Here is a 9,882-nt window from a genome sequence, read left to right on the forward strand (position 1 = left end):
GAGCGCACCTCGGTTCTCTCCAATCAGCACTGCTCTAGCCAACTGCGTAAACACCAACCATTTAAAAAAAAAACAGAAAGCGGGAGAGAGACAGAGTGGGATTATGGCGTCTACTGGGTCAGATCGATAGTTAGGCAAATTAAAACTAAAGAAAAACGTATGCAACTTAAGCTTCGAAATGACAGACAACGAACAAAAAAGGTCATTTGCAGGAGCTGCATCACAGCACATATCAAAAGCTCTCTTATCGGTTCTGTTTTCAGTACTGGAGAATAAAAGATACATTCTTAGATGTTTTTGTTAATACGTGAACGTTATCTTACACATTTCTATCTCCCCAACAGATTAATTTGAAATAAGTTTGTATGTATATTGATGCATATAAAGACAATATGACTTGGCAGGACTCTTAGGCCTATATGTATAACAGATGTTATCAGACTTAATAATGTGGTATTACACTAAAAATTTTTGCCTTGTCTAAATGGTAAGAGGTTTGAAATATTTTAAGCTGAAAAGATCAGAATTGTTGAGTTGTACAAAAAGCTTCTTTATAGCTCAGGCTCAAGTCCGCCGTTGTCCAGCTTCAGAGGTCATATGTTTTTTTTCTCCATTATTTATTTAATCACTGTTTTGGCCATTTGTAGAGCAATTTGTATCATGTAGTAACATAGTGATTACATGCATATAATAATATGCCAATACATGTTGTTTTAATGAATCATAAGTGGCATTTTAGAGCCAAAGAATAGTGGGTCACAAGTAGGGTTGGGGTACCGAAACGGCACCGATACCTTTATGATCAGTATGTACCGGACCGAATCAGAACGCAGATGTTGGTGCCTCAGCTCGGTGTCACTTAAATGTCTGAGCTGTCGATTGCCCTCTGGTGCTTCATCAACAACATCATCTACAAGAATTGCGTGTAAAGGGCAAAACACGTCAAACCTAATGAACGTTTGAGGACACACGGAATAAACTTGAAAGCAGAGGGATGCACCGTGTTCGACATCAGCTGGCAGTTTCAGTCGATTTTTATTTATTTTTTTAAATAGCTTACTTTTGTGATCTGAAGTCACACAATGAAGCAATGTTCTATACTGTAATAAAGGCTGTATCAGTTAGCATTAGTGGTCGACCGATATGGGTTTTTTGACAGCCGATGCCGATATCTTGGAAAGCAGGGTGGCCGATGGCCGATATAAAGCCAATATAATTTTATTGATTTTAATTCATATTTAAGAAATTTGAAATCATTTGAAAATGGATTAAAAAAATAAACATGTAAAATAAACATACTTCTACTCTAGAAGACAAAGTATTTTTCACAAATAAATAAATATTTAATAAAAATATAATTAAAAAAGAAAGTAAACACTGTAACCAAATTGTCGATCGCGCGTCTCCAGTGAAGCTGAACTCTCCTGTCCGTATTCAATTCACACGGACCATAGGACCGACCGTCACAGAACACGCGAGCATGCAGGTCACATGCACACTTCACAAGATCTCAACTAGATTCGACTAAGTCTGCAAGGTTTGTGAAATTAAATGTTCATTAGTCATTCAAAGATTTGTTTAAATTATATAAATGCGTATTTGCGGAATGCTGACGGCAAACGAGAAAGTATTATAATGTTTGCCTTTAATAATATTAAAGCAATCGTTATAATACTTTTTTGTATACATTTTAATTCCTTTGTTTAACAGTTCTATCTGATTATTAGATAGACTTCTATCCGTATTAGACAGAACTGAATGACAACAGCGAACAAGAGGGAGAATGTGAGCACTGTGTGCTCAGGCGCTGCCGCAGCCGTTCTCGGCGCCGTCGAAATAAAAGTCCCACCTCGAACACATCGGCCAAACAGAAAAACTTATTGGCTGATGCCGATATTTGAAAAATGGCAGATATTGGCCGATATATCGGCCTTGGCGATATATCGGTCGACCACTAATTAGCATTGGATTATAAATATCCTTTTTTATTATGAAAATACCAGAGATGGCTTGACGCACACAGATAAACCATATATTGTCACAGTTGTGTGTTTATTGTCCTCATGTTTCATCATCAAAGCATTTCTATCTTCTTTTTACTCAGCTACAGCGATGGCTGGATGCCTTTGTCCATATTAGGCATTTCCAGGAACTTCATGAGTTTTATTACTTCTGTGATACATGTTTGGGGTTTCTGCGTGAGGGTGCCGTCTGGCTACGAGTATGAATGAAACAGATCAGTAATGCTTATTCTGTCCTATTTGGGGTAAAAATAGGAAAGAAGAAATTTTTAAAAGTATTGATTTGGCACCGGTATCGTAAAAAAACAAAACAAATGATACCCAACCCTAGTCACAAGAAGGGGAAACTTGTTACAGCTCATTACATTTTTCAATGCCAACTGCTCTCAGTCTGAAAATAAACAGGACTTCCCTATTATTATCCACAGGTTTGTCATGTAGTATTTTTGTGGCCTTTTTGCCACTTCTAGCCAAGATTTGTGAAAATCATAGCTTGCACTATCAGAAAGATTTCTTACTGGAGCATTTTTAAAATTTTAAGCCTTTTTTTTTTGTATTCCCAAAGCGTAATTATGAAACAAAATTTCTACATTTGTCCTCATTCCTCCACTTACTAAAAATAAGCCAATTTTTTCCCCATTTGTGCCCTGCTCTGCCACTTTATTCCCAAAGATTAAAGGGTGGAGGGGGAGAAAGCCGAGCTGGCAGACCCCTGAAGAAGGAGGACTGTCCACCACCTGTAACAAAGAGGAGGAGGACAGCAGACTGAGCAGAAGTTTAAAAACTTTGAACATAGTGGTATGTGGCAAGTAACGGCATGGTTCCAAGCACAATGTTTTGCCCCAATATCTAACCCTGTTCAAGGCTTTAAAGATGAGTGAAATGTCATAGTATTTATGCATGATATGCTGTGTAATAGACCATGTGTCAGTGCCCATTTCTTGAGGACACTTTCAACCCTCTCTATTGTTTTTGTTGTTCAAAAGGGGTAGTAGCTGTCTTTATTCAATCATTCATCTCATATTCACACCGTTTTATTTTCTTGTCCTGTCATTCGTTTCAGAAAAATGTTGTCTAAACCTGTTTTTCTCCTATAGCAGAACAGGTCCTATTTTATTCTTGAATACAGAAGCAGCTCTTCAGGGCTGTTTTCCCGCTCCAGTCAACTATCAAAGGCTTTTGTCTACAGTTTCATTGATGCTCTGTTCTCTAGTTTAAAGGGAAAAAATGATGTCTAACCCTTAAACTCTGCTTTAATTTAATGTCCATGTCAGAAGTAGAGTTCCTGAAAGCCTTCAGAGCTGTGTCTGGTCTGCAGATGGTCAGATGGAGTGTGGATTCATGTATTTCTCTTCTTTTCACAGAGGTGCGAGCTGTGTCCCCACAAAGACGGAGCACTGAAACGAACAGATAATGGAGGTAAGACATCTAACTTTATGCTGACTGTTTTTATTTTGCACTTGTTCTGAGGAAAAACATCTCTAGCATTAGACCTACTCTACATGTTGTAGACAAGAATAGACTGCAGTCACTCTGTAGCTAAATATAGGCCAGTAGCGTAAAGGATGTTAGACACCGCAGCCATTGGTAACACATATGTGATGCTGTGCACGGTTTTGTACTGCTCTATATTTTGCTTTAAGGTTTTGATGGTTGAGTGTGTTTAACAGATAAAATATTTGATAAAATCTTTGAAAAATAAACCATTTGATGGGTTAACAACTATGTGGGACATTTATTATTACCTCCACAACAAGAAAATTGTCATTGTTTTCAAATGGGGTAAGTCAGCCCAGAGGTGATAAAATTATGAAAGCTCTTGAGAGGAACATATGCTCTGATGAGGATGACACCTTTCTATTTTTACGCGTCTAATGAAAGTCGTTGTAAAAAAACAAAAACAATGCAGTGCATTGATTTCCTCTTGTATGGAGTATTTCACTGCTATCCAGTTTTAATTATCACAGAGGCGTTGCTGTAAAAAGGGTTTAATACCATATCTCATCAATAAGCTGTTAATTAGTCAAAAATATCTTCGTCTCACCTCAACAAATGTAATTTTATTTTATTTGGGTTTCAGGAAAATATTGTGACGAGTAAATGCATTCAGAGTTCCGGTGTATTTTTTAACATTTCTTTTTATAAAATGCACCTAAACTGTTCAGTGCTTCCTAGGGCTGGGTATCGAGTTCGATACTTTTTAGGCACCGACCGAATTGCCTCGATACCATCGAGTATCGAAAAACGTCTCGTCGTTCGGTACCAAATTTCGTCTTTTCTTCCTTTGTGGAAGCATCCCAGCCAGAAACTACAATAGTTCAATATGAATTAAATGGAAATTAAGTTAAATACAATTTATTGTGTAACCAAAATACCAATAATGCCCAGAAAAAGAAAAAAAAACCTTAACATGTGACTTTTAATTATTAAAAACCCCGAAATACACCGGGACGCTTATTTTGAAATGTATACACTATTGCGGGCTGTTCCTTCAGATGAGAGATAAAATAAGGATTCTTACAACCGTCTAAAGCATATTATAAAAAGGGCCATAAAGTAGATATTGTCATAATTCATCAACTCGAGTTCGAGTTTTTTAATATGAAATCATAGCTTTTTGAAGGTTAATAATAAATAGGCTGTATCGCGATTTATGTTCTTCCAGTAGTTTTCGATTGCGGATGGTTTCATTACTTCGGGCGGATAAAAAAAGTATAAGAGGATAAAAATAATAAAAGCAAAAATGTTTCTCCGAATATACCTGGACGGCCCACCCAAGTAAAGTCTATATGTGGGAAACACTGCTGTTTTCTAATGAACCAAGAGTTTTATATAATTTTTTCGCACATAATTTGCAGATTTTGTCTGTTTATTTTTTTAAGTAATTGAGCAAAGGGGGTTAGGAAGTGTGGGTGTTTATCTCTCACCTTGTTTTTATGGGTGGGCGGTCTCAGCGGGGTCATTGTGGGGCTGAGAGGATTCTCCTCTTCTTCATGCTCCGGGTTCACGGCAAGGGCAGCTCAGAGACTGTAAACATGGCATGGGACACAACTGCGGGACCATGCCCCATCTTTAGGGCTGGTGAGCTTTTTAACGGCCATGAGGGAAACATCATTGCCCCAGGCTTATGGTTTAAATGTTTCAGACCATGTAATCTCTTTTTTTGCTCTGAATTTGTAAAACCTTTTGAAATTCTTTGAGATAAACATTCCACGTTTTGCCATTATTTATGAGTAGGAGTGAAGATTTCTGAAACATAAATTTTAGAAAGTATTTGTTTGAACCAGCAGCGATCCCAGAAGTGAGATGTAGGTGTTCGTGAGTTGCTTTTAAGATATCTATACATTTCGGGCCAACTGAGGAGTGAAACTCAGCAGTAGTGACCAGACCAGCACATGGAGAGGTTTTTACAGGTGTTACTTCTGCTAAGTTATGCAAACACAAGAATAATCCCAAATGAAAACACGGAATATACCTGGCCTAACAACATGCGTTGAAACACATGCAAGGAAAATTAAAACTGAAAAAAAACCCACCCCCTTTCCTTCACATGGAGCCTTCTGAAGAGTTCATACTATAGACCAGCCTCCCTGATAGTTCCTTTCAGTTTTTTTAATTGTTGCTTTAGTTCAAAGGTTTTCAGTTATTCTGTCTAACTAGAATATGAAGAACAAGATTATTTGAGTACTTTATGCTCAGCTAAAGACATCTTTGGCAAATCATTCTCTTTTTAAGTGTGCCACCCTTCTGTCTGAGGGGTTTAGAAGTTCTTTGGGGTGTGCTTGGGTTTTATTGCCTGGTTTTATAGGCTTCTGCTGGATTCTTGGAGGGACTTCAAAACAACAAAACCCACCTCCCTATCCCTTTAGGCTGGGGTCAAAGACAGTTCATGGGTTCACCTTAAAGTTTAGACCTGTTATTGTGCCCTTACGCTATTTAAACAGAACTCATTTGCTTATTTCTTTAAGGTTAATTTCAACTTGATATCAATAGCATCTGCTCTCCTCTAACAAACATATCACAGAATATGGTCATTCAATTTAAATCCTCGCAGTTTGGGGGTTTTGTGGTTAAAAGGCAGCTGATGAGGGAGAAAAGGTTTAGTAGTAGCCTGAAATAATGATATTATATTTGTGTAGTGTGCTTGTGACTGACACCCTATGGTTCAACACTTGGTCTAGACGCTAAGCAGGAGAGAATATGCCTCTGCCTCTTCCAGTTCTGGGTCTTTCGTCTTTGCAGTCACACTCAGCCCACATGCTTTAATAAGTGTTTTTCACACTGTGGAGGAAGCCAGGCGTGCCCCATAGGCACGACTATGAGCAAACAAATGACCATGGTCTCGAATAAATTTAAAAGACAGAAAATGTGTTGAATATAAGAGCCTCCTATTTGGCATTATCCATCTTTTTGTGTTGAATATAAGTGCCGCCTATTTGGCATTATTTATCTTTTAACATCTTAATTTTAATAAAAAATATTAATTAAAATAATAATTAAAACAACAACAATTTATTTAAATATTTTTATTAATAATAATAATAATTTTAAATTGTTTTATATGAAAAATCACTAAATTATATTTAAGTAATTTGTAAAATTAAGTTAAAAAAATTGTTTCGCTTATCCATTTATAATAATAATCTTAATAAATGTAGCCAGTCGTTTTTTTTATGCTGATAAACCCAGTTCCATCTTCACAGCAAGTTTGCATAGAAATAAAGGAAAAATCCAGTCTTAGCCTCTTTATTCAACATCTACTGATCATATGTCAATGTGTCTTGTTTAGGTTGGGCCCATGTGGTTTGTGCTCTTTATATCCCAGAAGTGGAGTTCGCCAACGTATCCACCATGGAGCCCATTGTGCTTCAGTCTGTCCCTCATGAACGTTATAGCAAGGTAAGTTCCCTGTCCACTGAAAGACACACGCTGATAGCCTGGATATCAATAGGAAAGCAAAGGCTCAACATAAGAGCCTTATAAATCAGCTCAACAATGTAAACAGTATGCATGTAAGGAGTTTAGGTCTATACTGTGAATGTGTTTTCTTAAGGGACCAAGTGCTACATTTATCAAGCTTAGATAAACATAGAATGTTGCCATTAATTCTGCACCAAAGCTGAACGAATGAAAACTGAGATCCATGTTATGGGAATTTACACTTACGGTCTGAATTTTAAAAGAACCAACCAAATTTATTTGTCAATGGATATCCTCAAATACCAGAGAATTTTTAAAGTTGTCAATTCCAAGCCTGAAAAAGTATTAAAAGTCATGGAAATTGTTAGTGAATATTAAATTGTATATTAAATACTTGCAGGTGTAGGTTTTTACTACTGCTGGTTGGATTCCTGTGCATCACCGTAACTCAAGAGTAATTGCAAAGTCCAAATGTTTAGATGTTAGCTTAAAACTTTTTCGCTCAACCCTGAGGGTAAAGAAAACAATGTTCAATCAAGTACTAATGGGATATGCCATCATGACACCATTCTTTCATTTTTCATTTGAAAACCTAATTTTGTTTTGTTTTCTATGGATGCCCTTCAACGCAGTAGATAAGTAAAATACAATCAGTTAGTGTTATATGATTTGGATTCAGTAGTGTGTCTGATGACTTGCAGGACTAAGGAGCCAAGTTTAATCACATGCTTGAAATAGTGAGTTTAAAATCTGGGATAAAATAGATTTGGCTCTGTTGGTAATTGAGTCCTCACTGTGAGACAATTTAAAATGGCATGGTTATCACTTGCCTAATAATCGAGGCGCTGGGAAGGGCGGCTTTTGAGAGACTTGTTAAATTGGTAGAGCCTTCACGCTAAAACAAGCTGTGGGCCATGCAGCAATGCATTATATACCATAATAACGGCTTTCTATATGTGAAGAGTCACTTTGGTGACTGTTTTTTTTCTATCTAGACATGCTACATCTGTGAGGAACAGGGCCGTGAGAGCAAAGCTGCTAGTGGAGCCTGCATGACATGCAACAAACATGGCTGCCGACAAGCCTTTCATGTCACATGGTGAGTTGCAAAGCCCTAATATTCCAGCTAAACGTCCTCATAAGCATGTTAATGTCCTTAATAATGCCATTTGTTAAATGGATAGGAAGACATGTTAAATGCAACAGACTTCCCTGTAATTTATTGAAACTGATATAATAATAGTTTTAATTAATATAAAAATATTTAAATATTACAAATTTTTAATATGCATTGTGTACAATCTTTCTAAAGTTGCTTTTTCTCTGCCTTTGAATATAGCGCTCAGTTTGCTGGGTTGTTGTGTGAAGAACAGGGCTCAGATGCTGATAATGTGAAATACTGTGGATACTGCAAGTACCATTACAGTAAACTGGTAAGAATCTGCTTTTGTAAAACCATACTGTACTAACTATAACACCATGGCACAAAGCCCCGCTGGTGTGGATCCCACAGCTTTTATGCTTTTGATTGATGACATTAGAGAAATTATGTCATTTTAAATTAAGGCATTAATGATGTCCAGGCTGAATATAAATAAAAAGTTGCGGTACCGTTTATGTAAATGTATAGTATATATAATATGTATAGTATCTTGTGGCTTTCACAAAGATGTGTAGATATAGATGCTCTATTGTTCAAAAATTTGGGGTCAGTATGATTCTTTTTTTAAATAAAGTATACTTTTATTCAGCAAGGGTGCATTCAATTTATCAAAAGTGGCAGTAAAGACATTTAAAACTTTAGCATTTAAAATAAATGCTGTTCTTTTGAGCTTTCTATTCCTCAAAGAATCCTGAACAAAAAGCTACGGTTTCCATAAAAATATTAAGCAGCACAACTTTTCAACTGTAATTAATAATAAGAAATGTTTCTTGAGAACCAAATCAGCTCATTAGAAAGATTTCTGAAAGGTCATGATGCACTGAATACTGAGTAATGGCTTCTTAAAATTCAGCTTTGCATCACAAGAATAAATTATATTTAATACATTAAAATAAAAAGCAATTATATGAAATTGTACAAATATTTCACTGTTACTGTTTTTACTGTGTTTTGATTAAAGGGGTCATATGATGCTGCTAAAAAGAACATTATTTTGTGTATTTGGTGTAATGAAATGTGTTTATGCGGTTTAAGGTTAAAAAAACACATTATTTTCCACATACTGTACATTATTGTTTCTCCTCTATGCCCCGCCTTTCTGAAACGCGTCGATTTTTACAAAGCTCATCATTCTGAAAAGCGAGGTGTGCTCAAAGAGAAAGGAAAAATTGAAATCGCATCATATGACCCCTTTAAATAAATGCATCCTTGTTATTTCAAAAACATTTAAAAATTCTTGCAGATCCCAGACTCCGCAAACATGAGTGTATATGTTGTTTTTCCCATAAATTACGTGCTTTACTACTGAGTTAGTATTTGATGGTCATAGTTTGTGTATTTTGCCATTAGTGCTTCATATACTGAGGTATACTTCATGTCTCTAATGCATTTCCGATGCACTCAAGCGACTGATTTTTACATTTGCCAGTACCTGAATCATGTCGATCACATCACTGTGACCATGTCATCATAGTTCAAGCTGTTATTGCACATTCAGAATCGCACGTGAACGCAACAGGCTTTCAAAAAAGACACTCCCTCATCTGGAATATCTCTCATTTCTCAAATGTCTCGCACTCCTGGTCCAATTACAGCTGCTGAAAGCTGAGCTGTGGCATAAGCCCCTACGTCCACCCCTAGTGGCCCCTGCCGCCCCCACCTCAATCTCCCTCAAACCCTTTAACCCCTTAATCTCGTTGATAATCAACAGCAACTCACTGGACCTTTGTCTGTGGTTCTCCTTTCCTCTCCTTCCCATCACCCCCCACCCCCCACCCC

The 9,882-nt window shown here is 36.9% G+C and overlaps 1 protein-coding gene across 1 annotated transcript in view; it reads left to right on the plus strand.

Annotated features, from left to right (window-relative positions):
- The window catches only part of LOC107741929 (protein AF-10-like), a 53,319-nt gene that overhangs the window by 6,832 nt on the left and 36,605 nt on the right, over positions 1-9,882 (plus strand). Inside the window, exons 3-6 of the mRNA XM_016554749.1 lie at positions 3,386-3,440; positions 6,811-6,920; positions 7,937-8,040; positions 8,281-8,374. Coding sequence (XP_016410235.1) covers positions 3,386-3,440; positions 6,811-6,920; positions 7,937-8,040; positions 8,281-8,374 — 363 coding nt within the window. The remainder of the gene's footprint in view (positions 1-3,385; positions 3,441-6,810; positions 6,921-7,936; positions 8,041-8,280; positions 8,375-9,882) is intronic.

The sequence above is a fragment of the Sinocyclocheilus rhinocerous genome, unplaced genomic scaffold (assembly GCF_001515625.1).
Source record: "Sinocyclocheilus rhinocerous isolate Xijiao unplaced genomic scaffold, SAMN03320098_v1.1 scaffold100, whole genome shotgun sequence".
Classification (NCBI taxonomy): domain Eukaryota; kingdom Metazoa; phylum Chordata; class Actinopteri; order Cypriniformes; family Cyprinidae; genus Sinocyclocheilus; species Sinocyclocheilus rhinocerous.